The 17671-nt window shown below is 41.1% G+C and overlaps 1 protein-coding gene across 6 annotated transcripts in view; it reads left to right on the top strand.

The window, feature by feature from the left end:
* Positions 1–4009: 4009 nt before the first annotated feature.
* Positions 4010–17671, top strand: part of LOC100087850 (complement factor H-related protein 5) — a 52617-nt gene continuing 38955 nt past the window's right edge. For 2 of the 6 annotated variants that reach the window (XM_029081544.2, XM_029081543.2), the window contains exons 1-4: positions 4011–4204; positions 12513–12689; positions 12957–13136; positions 17388–17564. In XM_029081544.2, the coding sequence (XP_028937377.1) occupies positions 4147–4204; positions 12513–12689; positions 12957–13136; positions 17388–17564 (592 nt within the window). In that variant the 5' untranslated portion in view covers positions 4011–4146. Of the gene's footprint in view, positions 4205–12512; positions 12690–12956; positions 13137–17387; positions 17565–17671 lie in introns of all 6 variants that reach the window. The other 4 variants (XM_029081541.2, XM_029081542.2, XM_029081545.2 and 1 more) reach the window with 3 other exon arrangements.

Genomic DNA, 17671 nt, shown 5'->3' on the forward strand with positions numbered 1-17671 from the left:
GGAGGCAGTAGCATAGCTGTAGTGGGAGGTCTGGGCACCAGCCTCTAGTGACTGCTGTGGAGATTTAACCTAATACCCCTGTCTGCTGTGGAGACTTTAACTTGATCCTCCCTGGAGCAACCTTGAGGCTGGAAGCAGGTGGGGGCAGAGAGAGTCTAGGTGGAATGACTTGCAGGTGGTCAGAGTGGAAGCCTCCATCCACCAATTTACCCCCTTACCTGGTGCTCAGAGTTAAGGCCCGCTGAGCATGGTGGCAGGCAGCAGCAGGATCTCACAGGCTCAGTCAGATGTCAGTTCCCTGGGTGTGGATTTATGGACAGATCTGGGAATGGGGGACCACTAGGCTCCATGCCTCCTCCATGCCCTGCACCTAAGACTGGACCTGGGGCCAAAACTGGACTCTGTCCATTCACACACCTGCACCACTCTAGAACTCCATGCCTATGCCATGCCAGGCTCTTTGGGCTGGGGCCAAGGCTGGACACTGACTCCCCGCATTCCAGCTTTCCTCACTGTGCACCGACACCAAGTACCCAACCCCAGCAGGACCCTGCTCCTCCACCTCCTGGCAATCTGCTCCTGCTGCCCCTTCCCTTCACGTCTCCCCATTGCCCTCATCCCTAATCTCACGGTCTTGTATCTCATGGTACTTAGGTAAATAAATAGGAGAACACAAAAAACCTTGTGGCAGAGATGTTTTTATTTCACAGTCAGCAGGAGGGTGAATTGGGAGGGACCAACACTGAAAAAACAAAAATGGCTACCACCCATAGGCAACATTGGTGGTGGGGTGGGGATGACACACATGCTTGGCGTTCATCATGATGTTCAGGTGCCGTCTTAAATGTCTCAAGTAATGGTCATCTTGCAGGTATCCAGACATCCATCGCCCCTGACATATTCTGCTCTGATGCAGTCACTTTTCTCACTTACCGTATGATGCCGGCCCCTTATCTTATGTCTCAGTGTTTGTTAATGGATTGATTCCATATATAATAATAATGACTATGTAATAATAATGATGATGATGGTATTTGTTAAGCTCTTCCTATGTGCAAAGCGCTGTTTTAAGTGCTGGGGCAGATAGGTCATCAGGTTGTGCCACATGGGGCTCACAGTCTTAAACCCCATTTTACAGTTGAGGTATAACTGAGGCTCAGGGAAGACTTGCCTAAAGTCACACAGCTGATAAGTGGAGGAGCTGGGATTAGAACTCACGACCTCTGACTCCCAAGTCCATGCTAGCACATGCTTAGCCTGCTGAAATGAAGAGCTTGTTCACCGGGGCAGAAACAACAACTCACCAAAATACACCTCAACTCTCTATTAGCTTAAGTGAATAAAGAATGTGGTGAATTTTCATACAACTTGGAAACATAGCATATTAACTGTGAACCTAAATATAGATATTATTAGTTCAATTTTCAAGTAAGTAAATGATAATGTTAATAAAGTTGTTATGGTTTCAATTTAGAATGACAATAGTCAAGAAAAAGTTATAATTACATTTCATTAGAAAGTACCAAAATTTCACAATGGTGAGGAATATCTCTTTACTAAATTTAGATTGTTTTTTATTCCTATACTAAGTTTTTGGAAAAGACGATCCATGTTCTGAGGTTCATCTCAATGCTTTCTTGTAAAACCGTTTATCATAGGAGTTTGGCTTTTTGCCAGAAAATCCCCTTTCTACCTCCCCTACTGGACAGTAAGGCAGGGACTGAACCTCCTTTTTCAGGTTTGTGTAGAAGATAATCAACTTTGGGTTTGCCCACTTTCAGAGATTTACAGAGAAACTAAATCAGACAGCAGCAAAAGGTGAGTTGGAAACATTTCATCAGAATAATGGAAACCTGAAAATCAACTTTCATCATATGCCCTAAGACTGAATCAAAAGGAAAAGGCCTATCATTTTACCTAGAGAATGTGTTAGACCTAAGAAGCAGTGAAGTGGCATGGCTAAGTGGAAAGAGTACGAGTCTGGAAGTCAGAGGACCTGGGTTCTAGTCCCAGCTCCACCACTTGTCTGCTTTGTGATGTTGGGTAAGTCATTTAACTTCTGTTTGTCAGTTATTTCATCTGTAAAATGAGGATTAAGACCGTGAGCCCCAGGTGGGACATGGACTGTGTTCTTCGTGATTAGCTTTTATCTATCCCAGCACATAGTAGAGTGCCTGGCACATAATAAGCACTTAATAAATACCACAATTTCTTCTTTTCTTTCCCCTTCTCCTTTTCCATCTCCTTCTTCTTCCTCTTTTTCCTCCTCCTTTTCCTCCTCCTCCTCCTCATCTTCTTCTTCCTCCTCCTCTTCCCTCTCTCTTCTTCATCCTTCTCCTCCTCTTCCTGGTCCTTCTCCTTCCTTTATCTTGACTGGAACAGAGTTCAGTGACCAGCTCCAGATAAGTGTGACCTAGCCTCAGGAAAGAGAAGGACCAATTTCAACAAGTTGATTTCCCAGATCTTATCAGGGCCCAAGTTCCCAAAGGGCAGTGCCACTGTAGATGAGAAATAATGACTTCTATTCATTCAATAGTATTTATTAAGCACTTACTATGTGCAGAGTACTGTACTATGTGCTTGGAGTGTACAATTCAGCAACAGAGACAATCTCTGCCCAATAACAGGCTCACAGTCTAGTGGGCAGTTGCTGCCAGGATCAGAACCATTGTTTTGCATCTACAAACACGAGAGCCACCTTCAGGATGACAGTGGGGAAGATAGGGAGTTCTATTTTGGGCATGTTAAACTTGGGGTGACAAGGGGACATCCAGGTAGAGATGTCTTAAAGGCAGGAGGAAATGTGAGACTGTAGAGAGGGAGAGAGATCAGGGCTGGTTATGTAGATTTGGGTAACTTCCACTTATTAGTGGTAGTTGAATTCACAGGAGTGAATGAGCAAATGAGTTCTCTAAGGGAGGTGAGTGAAGATGGAGAATAGAAGGAGATCCAGAACTAAACCTTGAGGGACTCCCACAGTTAGTGGGTGGGAGGCAGAGGGAGAAGCCAGTGCAGGAGATTGACACTGAGCAGCCAGAGAGATGAAGAGAACCAGGAGAGCAAAGTGCCAGTGAAGCCGAGGTTGGAAAATGTTTCCAGGAGGATGGGGTGGTCGACAGTGTTGAAGGTCAAGGAGGATTAGGATGGAGTAGAGGCCAGTGGATTTGGCAAGAAGGAGATCACTGGTGACCTTTGAGATGGGGGTGGTTTCTGTGAAATGAAGGGGATGGAATCCAGATTGGAAGGGGTCAAGGAGAGAATTGGAGGAGAGGAATTTAAGAAAAATGATATTGCAATGGTGTGGTGTTGAAATGATATTGCAAAGTGCTACTGCAATGATATAAAACAATCACAACTTCAATTCATCAGTTGATAAATATAGAGAGTAAGCTGCTCTAGACTGTAAGCTCCTTGTGGGTAGGTAATGTATCTACCAACTCTGTTGAACTCTCACAAGCATTTAGTACAGTGCTCTGCACACAGTCTGAATGTGATAAATGTGATTCATTGTTTATAAACATCCTTTGTGATTTAAGAGATTACAGATCTAGTGTATCATCCTGACAAGTAGGTTGTATTTAGGGGATAATGAATGAGAAAACTAAACCCACAGAACTGCATTTTTTGCAAAGTTTATATAACTTATCTGAATCTTGATTGTGAAAGACCATTTACGAAACTAAATTCCTGTCAAAAAAGAATTCAGAAACAAGGTCATTCTCCTTTCTATTTCCCACTCCGCCATCTCAGAAAGCAGTTGAGCTGAAATCATAATTTAATGAGATCTGAAGTTTTGGAAGAGTCCTTAGCTGCTGTTGCTTTGCACAAGACAGCATGCTTAAAAATGCCGTAAGCGAGTGCATTCCTGTGGCTTTAAGAAAAAAACCAAAAAAACGAGCAAAACAGGTCATGACCAAGTGGCCAGTGAGTGCATACTGAGAATCGTGCTTTCTACAGTCTGGCCAGAGTTTAGGGGATCTTCCAACACTTACGGTAATTAATGGGCGGAACCACCAGTCCCTCCCTTTATTTGTGGACTGCTTATTCTGCCCCATTTAGAGTGGTTCCTCATAGGGAAGTGTCCCTAAGGAGTCATCACAGTATTGGACATTAAATGTGGCCCCCTACTCTTCTCAGACACTAAAAATGAAATTTCTGCAAAGGATTGTTTTTGTTCTATCATGGACTTACTGTGCTGCACAAGGTAAGATTGTCATCTGGAGAAGTCCTTAATACATATATATATATGTGTGTATATATATATATATATATATGTGTGTGTGTGTGTATATATATATATTATTTATGTCTATCTCCCCAGCTGGGTTTTAAGCTCTTTCAAAGTACAGATCATGTCTATATGTAATGATTTACTCTACCAAACATTTAGTTCAATACTTTCCATTCAGCAAGTGCACAGTAAATATCATGTATTGATTGATTGGCATGATTGTGATTGACATACTTTGTGATTACTGAACATATTGTGTAAGCAAATGAGAATTTGTCCAATTCAATGGTACCTTTAGCTATTTCTTTCATCACTGTATTTCTTGTCAAACAATTATGAAGTCCTAATCATAGTCAGAAAGGTACTGATGCTGTCAAACAATCTTAGAATGTCTTCCCACCTACCCCCACAACAATTAATTGCTAAGGTTCTTGAATAAGATTTTCTGCTCAGGGGGTGTATGTAATCAATCAATCACATTAATTGAGGGCTTAGTGTGTAAAAAAACACTGTACTAAGAGCTTGGGAGATATGGTAGACGTTCTCTGCCTACAACCAGCTTACAGTCTAGAGGGGAAAGACAGACATTAATATAAATTACAGATATGTATATAAGAGGTGTGGGGCTGAGGGAGGAGTGAAAAAGGGAGCAAATCCAAATGCAAGGATGACGCAGAAGGGAGTAGGAAAAGAAAAATCATTTGACCTCTTGTTCCCTACAAAGTCAACGAAAATAATCGGCAAAAATCACACAGATGGAAAACAGCCATCAGAGGGTTTCTGTTCTTAACCTAAAAGTAGCATAGCTATCTGTGATCAGTTCCTATTTGTTGAAGTGTTTCTATCCAAGGACCAACACTTTTAGTATTATAATATTTGTAACTTTTTAAACTATGATTTAACAAATATTCATCTATTCATTATTATAAGGTAGAAATCAGAAAAAAATTATATAGTGTTTTGTCCATTCTTCATTTTTTTCATCATTTCTTTATGATCTCATCATTTAGCTAAATTAACTCTTTCACCTATATTTTGAACTCACAAAAGTTAAGTAGCTAATTGCAATAGATAAGTATAAATTCATGAGTGCATTTTCATTATATATTTTCAGTCTTACTAGTTACAGTGACAAAATCTAGAAATAAGTCCTGATCTTTAGGCATGAGTAGACCATTTGTCCTAAATGTGAAGAATGTCTGTCAGGGTCAAAGAAACTAGCCAAAGGAGAGCTAGTGCCGTATGAGAATTGGTTATATCAATCACTGAATCAATCAACCAATGGTATTTATTGAGTGCTTACTGTGTGCAGAGCACTGTACAAAGGGAGAGCCCAATGAAGCAGAGTTAGTAGACATTTTATTTGCTCAAAACCAGCTTACAGTCTAGAGGGGGATGAGAGGTATTAATAAAAGTAAACTACTGATATGTCCATAAGTGTTATGAGGATGAGAGTGGGATGAACATGAAGTGCCCAAAGGGTACTGATCCAAGTGAAGCAAATATGATAAAAAAGTAATCAAATAATAATAATAATGGCATTTAAGTGCTTACTATGTACCAAGCACAGTTCAAAGCACTGGCTAAAAGCTGGAGTGAATGCAGGAGTAAACCAGAATGATGGCTCATTCTCATCTAAGCATTTGACTTTGTATGTCATTTAGTATGCCTCTGGGATTATTTTATGAAGTAGGAACATAAGCAACATCTTTTTCCCCGTGTCCTTATCGGCAAGAAAAAGAACTGTGCCTCCTTTCTGAGTCATAATCTGAGTTCATACATTGTTCAATACATTGACCGATGGTTGCGATGGTACTTATTACCCTAAATGATAGAATAATCTAAATAGTTAGGATATGCAGGCCTGGTGAAAGACTCCAGTTCCATGTGTATTTCACACTCTAATGGGCCTCTACAAAAATATCCAGTAACTCTGATGGGAGCAATATCTATTCCAGACATCCCCCCACCACCCCTTGTAACCCTTCGGATGTGAGGCCTGTCAAAAAGAAAGTGGTAAAGGACCAAGATTCTTCTATTCCTCTACTCTTCTAAACAACTGTGGCTCTACAGAGGCACATTAATATGGTCTGAAACATTGAGTGCACTCCAGTTATAGAAACACTAGGAGGAAGTGATACTAAGAAATAAGAAAATTTTAGGTATTAGAGAAAGAATACTAGGATAAGCATTTCTGAATTTAATGGAATAAGCAATTTGTAGGGTCTACAGTGTGATTTTACCTTTTTAGATTTCTTTTTACCTCTCTTGGAATAACTACAAATGCTTTTCTACGATCCTTTAGAAAAGCCAAAAGACCCCTGGTGCCTCACAATGCATGCCCCACAGTTTTCATGAGCGCAGCCAAGGGTGGAGTTATGGAGGTCACTTCCTTCTATGCCCACATAATGTACTGGGCCTATTTAGTGTGCACTTGTATGTTAAATACACTTGGCATGATCTTTCAGATGAGGCTCTAGGGATGTCAAACTCATCTTTGCCACTGCATATGTCTGGTACCCATGATGAGGCCACAAGTCAGCTAATAGGTAGTCAGCCCCACAAAATCGAGGAGTTCCTAGTCAATTTCCAATTGACACCTACAAGTCTCTCCCTGTGTTGTCTCCAGGTCTCCCTAGTTATCAATACACAGTTCACTCTACTGCTATTCCCTCTGAGAGCCTTTCCCCCTGAAACAAGGAATTTACATCATCTGGAGCATCTCAACTTTAATCCTTTCTATTCCCAAGACCTGTCCCTCCAACCCTGTCCCCTCACGCCCTGCCAGAGCCCAGCCCTCCTGGACAGCTGTTCCCACAAGTGTCTCTGAGCCTATCAGGAGCTCAAGAGACTCATATGGAGGCAACTGATGCTTTATGGGAGAACATACCTGGTAATGTCTAAAAAAACTACCAATATAGGCCAACAGACACTCCTGATTAAAAATTACTGCAGTATGTACATTACAATCTAGAAGATGTAATCTCTTTGAAGGATTTTCCAACTCAGTGAAACCAGCAAGCAGCAATAACAATAATAATAATAATAATAATGGTATTTGTTAAGCGCTTACTATGTGCAAAGCACTGTTCTAAGTGCTGGGGCGATACAAGGCAATCAAGTTATTCTACGTGGGGCTCACAATCTTAATTCCCATTTTTACAGATGAGGTAACTGAGATACAGAGAAGTGAAGTGACTTGCCCAAAGTCACACAGCTGACAAGCAGTTTAGCTGGGATTAGAACCTATGACCTCTGACTCCCAAGCCCATGCTCTTTCCACTGATCCGTGCTGCTTCTCCCCAGCAATGCTGGGGCATTTTTACTCTGAAACTAATAAAAATAATTTGCCCATTTGGGAGTTGTAACAATCATGAACTTGGCATCACAGTCTCAGAATGAAGGGAAAGAAAAGACAGGTGGAAGAAAAATGTGACAGTTTGTATAGGTAAGTATTGGATCCAGTTAAAAATAGTACTAGAGAAAAACTAGGTAAGGGAAAGTGGGTTACTGGGAACTCTTGGTAATCTAGGAAACAGGAGAGCACTAAGAGACCCTGGTTAAATAGGAAATGGGATAATTTGAGGCCATATATAACTAGGAAACCTGCTTACCTTGGAGCCTCAGGGTAAATAGGAATCCCTGGATAATGAGGAAGAGCTAATTAACCAGGAGGTGTTGGTTAATTATAAGAATCTAACTAGGTAACCTTAGCTAGCTATCTTTAGAATCAGGCTATCCAGGAAAGCCCACAGCTAAATAGTCCCAAGCTAAAAGGTGGTCCTAGGTAGCTAGGAAATCCATGCCAACTAAGAAACCACAGCTATTTAGTAGAACCCTAAAAAAAAGGATACTCTTAACAGGAGATTCTAGTCCATTAGAAGACACTGTCTAACTGAGAACTTGGTTAACCAGGGTGCATTAACTAGAAGAATTTGGGTAACAGTCAGACAGGCAGAACTTGGTTAAATAGAAAACAATTATTAACAAGGAATCTGCAGCTGAAAGATAACTGTACCTAAACAGAAGACCCTACTTAATGGGAGATTATAATTCATTAGATAACTTAAATCACCTTAAGAACTTTGTTAGCTAAAAGTCTCCAAGTTAATTGGAGATTTTAGCTAACTAGAAGACCCTGATCAATCAGTCAGTCAGTGGTATTTACTGAGTGCTTACTGTGTGCATGGCACTGCACTTGACGCTTGGGAGAGTACAGTGCACTTGAGGTGGTCCATGTGATTCCTTCCCTCAATTCCCCCCTCCAATCTCTGGCCAGACTGAAAACTTATACACTTTAGAAAATGGTCAAACTGTAAGAACAGGTGAGCGTTCAACTGCTTTCTGAGAAGACAGAGTAGGAAATAGAATGAAGAATGACCTCAATTTTTAATCCTTTTTTAACAGAACTGTAGTTTGGTAAGTGCTCTTTCACAATCAAGACTCAGATAAGTTATGTAAACTTTGAAAAAACTCTGTTCTGTGTGCTTTGTTTTCTTGTTCAGCCTAAATTTAATCTACTTGCTGAGATGATATACTGCATCTGTGAACATAATGACTCTCACATATCACAAAGGATGTTTTATAAATCAGACTATCATTCATTCATTCAATAGTATTTATTGAGCTCTTATATGTGCAGAGCACTGTACTAAGTGCTTGGAATATACAATTGGGCAACAGATAGAGACAATCCCTGCCCAGTGATGGACTTACTGTCATATTTATTGTGCACTCACTCTGTTCAGAGCACTGTACTAAGCTCTTGGGAGAGTACAAAGAGTTGGTAGACATGTTACCTGCCCACCAGGAGCTGCCAGTCTAGAGCAGCTTATAGTCTATATTTATAAACTGAAAGATAGATGTTATGATTGCTTCACAACATTTCAATATCATTTTGCACTAAGACCTCACTAATTCAGCCTTCAGGAATGAAGTCATGCATCACACAGTAAATGCAGAACAGGGTACTAAGCTCTTGGGGTACAAAAGAATTGTTAGACATATTCTCCACACAGTATGAGTTACAGACAGAATGGGAGAGCAGTGAATTAAGAAACCCTGGTTAAGTAGGAGATCTTATTTTTCTAGTAAACTTCCTATCCAGCAACTAACAAACCTGTAAAGTGATCCATAGCTAACTAGAAAAGCATGACTAAGACTCAAGTTGAATGAAAAATCTGACAAGGAGTCCTTACCTAATTATCTAATTAGAAAACTAGCTAAAAAGAAAAATGGATGGTTAGAAAACTGTTTGGAGATCTGAGTTAACTGATGGAATATGGATATCCAGAAATGGGTTCCTAATTAGAAGGCTCTGGTTAACTATGAGGACACCTACTTATGGAGGTAGAGTTGTTTAGTGGAATGACTGTGTCTGCTGTGTGATTTTGGGAAAGTCACTTAACATCCCTGTGAGCCCATTGTTGGGTAGGGATTGTCTCTGTTACCCAATTGTTCTTTCCAAGTGCTTAGTACAGTGCTTTGCACACGGTAAAAAATAAATACAACTGAATGAATGAATCTCTGTGTCTCAGTTATCTCATCTGTCAAATGGGGATTAAATCTTACTCCCTGCTATTTAGGCTGTAAACCCCATGTGAGGCATGGACTGTGTCTACCCTGATTAACTCTTATCTACTCCAGCACTTAGAAAAGATATTAAGTGCTTAGCAAGACCCTTAATTAATAGACCTTGGCTTACTAGGACATGTAAACTAACCTACGAGTTCTAGCTAGGTGCTCTAGCTAGGATAATCTGTCTGGTTGGGAGCCAATAATAATAATAATGTTGGTATTTGTTAAGCACTCACTATGTGCTAAGCACTGTTCTAAGCGCTGGGATAGATGCAGGGTAATCAGGTTGTCCCGCCTGAGGCTCACAGTCTTAATCCCCATTTTTACAGATGAGGGAACTGAGGCAACGAGAAGGTAAATGACTTGCCCAAAACCACACAGCTGACAGGTGGCGGAGCCAGGATTAGAACCCATGACCTCTAACTCCTAAACCCGGGCATTTTCCACTGAGCCACTAGATTGTAATCGCTTTAAAGGTAGATCTCATGCCTACAGATTATTTTGTATTCACCCAAACAGGTGCACAGCAGATATTCTGTAAATACCACTGATTGTTAAATTGATTAAGCTTGTTGTGGGCAGGGATTGTCTCTCATTTTTGGTGCATTGTACTCTCCCAAGTGCTTAGTACAGTGCTGTGCACACTGTAAGCACTCAATAAATATGATTGAAAGAATGAATGAATATCTCCACAGAATGGTCAGTGATATTCAAGTATCTGTGTAATTTTACATCTTCCATGTTTATTGGAAGAAAAAGCCCATGTATCATTTATTCTAGTAACCCAAAGTTGTTGCATTCTCATTCACTGCATACTATCGATCAACCAATCACACATATTGGAGAAGCAGCATGGCTCAGTGGAAAGAGCACGGGCTTTGAAGTCAGAGGTCATGAGTTCGAATCCTGGCTCTGCCACTTGTCAGCTGTGTGACTGTGGGCAAGTCACTTAACTTCTCTGGGCCTCAGTTACCTCATCTGTAAAATGGGGATTAAGACTGTGAGCCCCATGTGGGACAACCTGATTCCCCTATGTCTACCCCAGTGCTTAGAACAGTGCTCGGCACATAGTAAGCGCTTAACAAATACCAACATATTTATTGAGCACTTACTGTATGCAGAGCACTGAGTTAAGCATTTGGGAAAGTGAAATAGAATCATATAACAGAGTTGGTAGATATTTTTCCCACCCATACTGAGCTTACCATTTATAGCAGCAGAAACAGACATTAATATAAATGAATAAATTATGGATAAGCACCTAGGTTCCCTCTCAGGGTTGCCCCTGGAGAGTTTGCAGTACTCTACCAGTCAAGACTGCAGGAGGGAGAATCAAGCAGAGGCCTGTCCATTCCACTCCTAGCTTGGGTGACAGGCAATCTGCTACAAGTCAGAACACCCCTGTACTGGGCAGCAGTGGCATGGGAGAGAGTCGAGGGCAGAGACTCAGGTTTACTGCACGGAAGGAGGCAGTGGTAAACCACTTCCATATTTTTACCAAGAAAACTCTGTGGATACACTACCAGAACGATTGCAGATGAAAGTGGGGCATTCTGGGAACGATGTGTCTATGGTAACTCTGTGGGTTGGACATGACTCAAAAGCTTAAGACAACAACATGCATCTAAGTGCTGTGGGACCTGGTGTCGGGGGGAGGAGTGGTGAATAAAGAGTGCAAATCAGTGCTGCGCAAAAGGGATTGGGAAAAGAGGAATTGAGGATTTATTCAAAAAGAAATGCTCACCCAATGACATGGAAAATTACAATAAGAGATTATATTCTGTTTCAACCTTCAATGACTTGAATCACGTTATAGATACTGTGATTCTCAAGCTTTTTATGACTTTTTATTGTTTTTATCTTTGAAATGTAAAGGCTGCACTACTTTGTGATCAAAGATTCCTCTATTTCTCATAGTCAGGGCGACACAGAAGGGAGTGGGAGATAAGGAAAAGTGGGGCTGGCCTCGGACCTGGAACTTCCTCTCTCTTCATATGTGACTCTCCTCACCTTCAAAGTTTTATTAAAAGCACATCTCCTCCAAGAGGTCTTCCCTGACTAAGCTTCCATTTCCTCCTCTCCAACTCCCTTCAGCACACCCTTACACTAAGATTTGTACCCTTCATTCACCCCTCCCTCCCCATAGACCTTATGTACATATATGAAATTGAATGTATTTATTTATGTCAATATCTGTTTCCCCCTCTAGACTGTAAGCTACCAACTCTATTATAGTGTACTCTCCCAAACACTTAGTAAAGTGCTCTGCATACAGTGAGCTCTCAATCAATCCTAACAATTGACTAATTGATTCCCCAGCCTGGCAAGGTTTGGAGTTTTGGCATCAGGACATTTGAGGACCTCAGATAGGCCAATGTATGAAAAAAATCATTTTAAACCAAATGCATAAATATGCCATGAATTATATTTGAAATTCTATTTAACAATCAATGAAAAATAATAGTGGAAGCTTTAAAAGACTGTTTATTTCCCAAAATGTACTAAAAATGGGGCTACAAACCCAGGACTGTAACGGACCCGAGGATACTTCCTCCAGTAGAAATGGCAGCTATGATATCTCTATGTGGGGTGCCTGGGGAAAACTCTTGTCAATGCAGTGAATTAAATGCTTTTTAAATGTTCTTTCAATTGTACACCAGTATTAATGTCTTAATACATGTTGTTTGTTCTCTCTCCATTTCAGGAAATTGTAAGAAACTTTATATTAATAACGGGCATTTTTCTGAAACAAATGAGTCATATAATGTAAATGAAATTGCACAATATCGATGTATAGAAGGATATACGACACCAGAAGGAACAGAATCAGGAGAGTTGAAATGCTTGCAAAAGGGATGGTCGGTTCAACCAATCTGTATTAGTGAGTGATTTGATGTTTTAAGGGCTTTCCTAAATTCTCATAGTGTTATGGCTGGGCTGATTTGGCTTTTGTCTGAATATCTTTGATCTGGGTTGGAATTCGGCCCTGAAAACACCCAAAGCGCTATGGTTCAATTGAATGAGAGCAAATATATTATTTTTTTACCTTTTTAAACTTCCCTCCAGAGATTTTAAACATTGTTTTAAACATTGTAATGTGGGCTTTAGGTACAGCAAAGATGAAGGTCCCAAATGTTTTCCATTTCAGAAACCTGTAAAAGACCAGAATTCAGGAATGCCAGATATGAGGGAAACGAAATACTATTTCAACTTAACAGCGAACTAGAATACGACTGCCTTGATGGATACATTCGCAGAGAAGGAAGGAGCACAACAGATTCCATAGTGTGTGGTGAGGATGGTTGGTCCCATATACCTGAATGCCATGGTGAGTGATTCAAGAGGAAAAGAGACTACAGAGTGCTTCCTGCTAAAGTTATTGCCATATAAACTGCGGCTACCTACAGTGATATTTTTATTGGCAGGTCTGGGGGTGACTAGGTAATGTGTGAATATAAAGATTGCCCCCTGCTTCATTATTATCTTCCCTGCACTGCCTTCAGGGCCTGGAATCATTTTCACCACTCTCTCTTTATGCTGTCATCTTCCCGGAAAGTCTGTTCCGTGTTCTCCCTACTGTATTCACCAGGCTGACCTGCCTTCTGCTGTTTTCTCCCACCGCTCGTGGTTATGCCTCTTCCTTGAACATTTTCCATTGTTTTGATGCTAAAACATGTTTTCTGTCCACACAGTTTAGTCAGTGAACTTTAGCTTATCATAAAATCAGTTGTTTCTCTCATCCATGTGTACTAAATAGGGAAGGTGTGTTGAGAGGATCATAGCTTGAGATGATAATTCTACAAGGGTGAGAAGAGTCTCAGCCATGGAGTCGGCACTGATGAGCCAAAGACATATGTTTTTAGTCCCTATAGCTTTTGATGACTTGTGTCACCCCAGGAAGCAGGAAGGGACTGGAAGTAGAGCTGTGACATAGGCTACATCTATTGCCTCCTACTGTATGGATGTTACCAACACAACTATGACCACTTACACATCCTAACCAGTTTCCAAACCCACACCAGAAACCCCTCTCCCCAGTGCCCTGGAGCCCTGTGAGAACAAGGATGGTTAGTGGCTCCACAGCCACTGAGGCTGCAGGTTCTTCTTGTGGCAGGGCTGCAGACACCTCAGGGCTACCTCCCATGATAGAGCTGCTGTCTGCTGTTAAGAATAATAATAATTTGGTATTTGTTAAGCACTTACTATGTGCCAAGCACTGTTCTAAGCACTGGGTAGATACAAGGTAAACAGGTTGTCCCATGTGGGGCTCACAGTTGTAATCCCCATTTTCCAGATGAGGTAACTGAGGCACAGAGAACTTAAGTGACTTGTCCAAAGTCACGCAGTTGACAAGTGGTGGAATCAGGATTAGAACCCATGACCTTTGACTCCCAGGTCCGTGGTCTTTCCACTGAGCCCCACTGCCTCTCTTTGCAGTTGCCACCACAGAGGTCCACCTCATTGTCATGAGAGAAGCTTCTGGTCTGGCCCCAGAGCTCAGTGAGGATGAGAAAAAAATGGATTTGGCAGTGGCTGAGACAAATGATCAGCAGGAAAGAGAAGAATCTTGGCCTTTCTCTGGCCGCGTCCACTTTTTCTCCTTTTCTGCCCTTCTGTCTCCTCCTTTCCTCCTTCTCCTTATCTTCCATTGTCTTCCCCGCCTACCTCAACATTCTAGGCTCAATGACCCACTCCCAGTTTGCCATTGCTCAATGAAAAGTTGCTCTCTCTGTGTCTGGCTGCACTACATTTTTTCTAATCCTGTCTTGCCATAGAATGCTCAGTACAGCCATCCCCGGTTTTAACATTTTTCTTGAAGTACTCTTTGCATTTGCTTTATTTCATTTTTATGCCAAAATTTATTGTGATGGTCTCTCACTTTGAGATAGCACTGCAAAGGTTACTGTGACTTACACTCCACCCTTTTTCTTCCCCACATCCTTAGGGATACTTTAACTAGCTTAAGATAGAGTGATACAACCCCATTTGATTTAGCGTTAGCGTAAGGACCGTTGTATTTTTAAAAAGATAATGACAGATCTCTTGCCCACACAGGTGTCTTCTTGCTGAGTAGAATGTTTAAGATAGCATTTTGAAAAGTAATTATCTGCCTAATGTACACAAAAATACTGTGAAATAGATTTTCAATCATTGGTGATTATTTACATCATAATTTCATAGCAAAACAATTTATTCTCTTCTTCACTAGTACCTTTTTTGTTTGGTCAACGCTTTGAATTGTGAAAATGCATTAATGCATTTTTAATGATATTTGTTAAGTGCTTACTATGTGCCAGGCATTCTACTAAGCACTGAGGTGGATACAAACTAATCAGGTTGAACAGTCTATTTCCCATGCGGGCTTCACAGCCTTAATTCCCATTTTAGAGAAGAAGGAACTGAGGTACAGAGAAGTTAAGTAATTTGCCCAAGGTTGCACAGCATCCAAGTAAGAGAACTAGAATTAGAACCCGGGTCCTCTAACTCCCAAGCCCCTGTTCTTTCCACTAGGCCATGCTGTTTCTTTTCTTCTTTGTCTGTTCTCTTTCCTTTTGCTTAACACTGTATTTGCACAGCAATTCCTGAAATATGCCCTGGTTGCCCTGTTCCAGGAGTTGTATGTAAGGACTGTGACAGGTTGACGATTCCCAGCTATCAAGTTCAACACTACAATTGCTCTATCCATCTTCAGTTTGGTCTGAAAGTTGCTGCCGTATGCCACCACACTCTGTCAGTCTTCCAAAGGACATGCTCAGATCACAGAACTATTACTAGGTGATTAATTTCAGGTAAAGAGAAGAAGAAACGTGGTGTGTACCAGATTCCTGATAAAGACCTGGGTCGAACTTGGTGTAAACAAGAGATACTTCTCAAAGACCCAAGAGTACTGCTGCCCTTTTGGATCCCTCCTGGAAGGAGTTTGGCTTACGGGCTAAATGGTCTCTGGTCTGGAGCAGCACTTGTCTTTCAAGGGCTATTTCTCCCCAAGCCCTGTACAGTTTAAATCCACAACTGTCAGGATGCTTTGCAGCTTTTCTTTATCTCCTCCTTTCTCAAACACAAGTAGGCAGCAGGGACTGTAGGCAGCAATACCAGAAACTCGCTTCTTCCTGTCAATATTAATTTTGTTCTCAATTCCCTTTATGACATTCTTTCTGTATCCTGTTACAGTTTCATTGGCATCTTCATTTATTTCTGTGCATGCAATCTCATTCCAAAACAGATGCGCATATAAAAACATTCAGTCGTGACAGAAACAACCTTTAGTTCTTGTTGTTGCTGACAACCTCCATCTCTTGATTAAATGCCAGCCTCCTGTAAGAGAAACCACCCAAAAAGAGAAAGAACCCTCCTTTCACTTGGATATAATTACCAATCCAAGAATTAGGTGACACATCAAGAGGTACAAAATAATGGCTCATCCCACACTGAAGTTCAGACCAATGAATCCCTTCCACCTCCCTCCTGGCCTTCCAATATCCCCCAGTCTTCCCCTGAGGTGACTTTCCTTGCCTCTGATTTCACTTTGGGGCAGTTTGGGAGGTTCCTAAAGTGTATATCCTCCAGAGAGGTGGGTGAGGTTTTGTTTTTATTTTTTATTTTATTTTATATTTGCTAAGCATTTACTATGTGCCATGTACTAATTGCTGTGGTAAATGCAAGATAATTCCACTGGACACAGTCCATGTCTCACTGTCTTAATTTCCATTTCACAGGTTTTGATCCCTCTTTCCCAACACTCTCTTTATTCTCTGCTGCCTACAGTTTGAAGCCCTTTGTGGAGATGATAGGTTCCTGTTGTTCTCATTGCACTTCCATTCTCCTTCTCTGAAGGGTTAGTCACTGTTCAGAGCCCATCATCCTGCCTTTTGCGTTCTAGTCACTTCTGCACTACTACCATTATCTTCCCCACCCCATTCTCCTGCTCTTTCCAGCATTCCCCCCCATCCGTACAATTTTAGTACTCTAAACTTGACATATTTTGGCGGCATGCCCCCAACCTCAATGTCAGCCACCAGCTAACACTTGGCATAGTAAAGTAGAACTTTGTATCCTTCAACTGGGTCCTAGCTATGATCTCTGGATTCAGCCTCTTCAAAAGAAGGCCCAGAGAAGTTCACTTGGTCCTTTCAGACTCTGGCATCTCAATTGCCTCTTTGGTAAGGTTAGTCCATTCTATGATAAGAGAAGCAGCGTGGCTTAGTGGAAAGAGCAAGGGCTTGGGAGTCAGAGGTCGTGGGTTCTAATTCTGGTTCTACCACTAGTCTGCTGTGAGACCTTGGGCAAGTCGCTTAACTTCTCTGTGCCTCAGTTACCTCAACTTTAAAACAGGGATTAAAGGTGTGAGCCCTATGTGGGACAACTTGATTACCCTGTATCTACGTCAGTGCTCAGAACAGTGCTTGGCACATAGTAAGCACTTAAATACCATGATTATTATTATCATTATTATTATAAGCCTGTGTGAGTTTAAAGCTTGACTCATGAATGGACTCACCACACCATTTCTTTTTTATCACAACAATCAGACGTATTTATGATATTAAATTTATTTAGTTGGCCTTTTTTCTTCTTTCAGAAATAGAATGTGATATTCCAGATCTAACACCAAATATAAGAGCAATTAATGGGAAGGATAAATACAAAGTTGGAGATGTTTTGTCGTTTATCTGTCAGAACAGACAGAAAAGAGTCGGACCTGACTCCATTCAATGCTACCACTTTGGATGGTCCCCTGACCCTCCAACTTGTCAAGGTAAAATCCTGTCTTAGAATGAACGGTGCTGAGGAGATGCTTACATTGCATGCATACATACACATACATACATACACATACATACATACACATATATACATATGCAA

Source organism: Ornithorhynchus anatinus, chromosome 16 (assembly GCF_004115215.2).
Source record: "Ornithorhynchus anatinus isolate Pmale09 chromosome 16, mOrnAna1.pri.v4, whole genome shotgun sequence".
Taxonomy (NCBI): Eukaryota; Metazoa; Chordata; class Mammalia; order Monotremata; family Ornithorhynchidae; genus Ornithorhynchus; species Ornithorhynchus anatinus.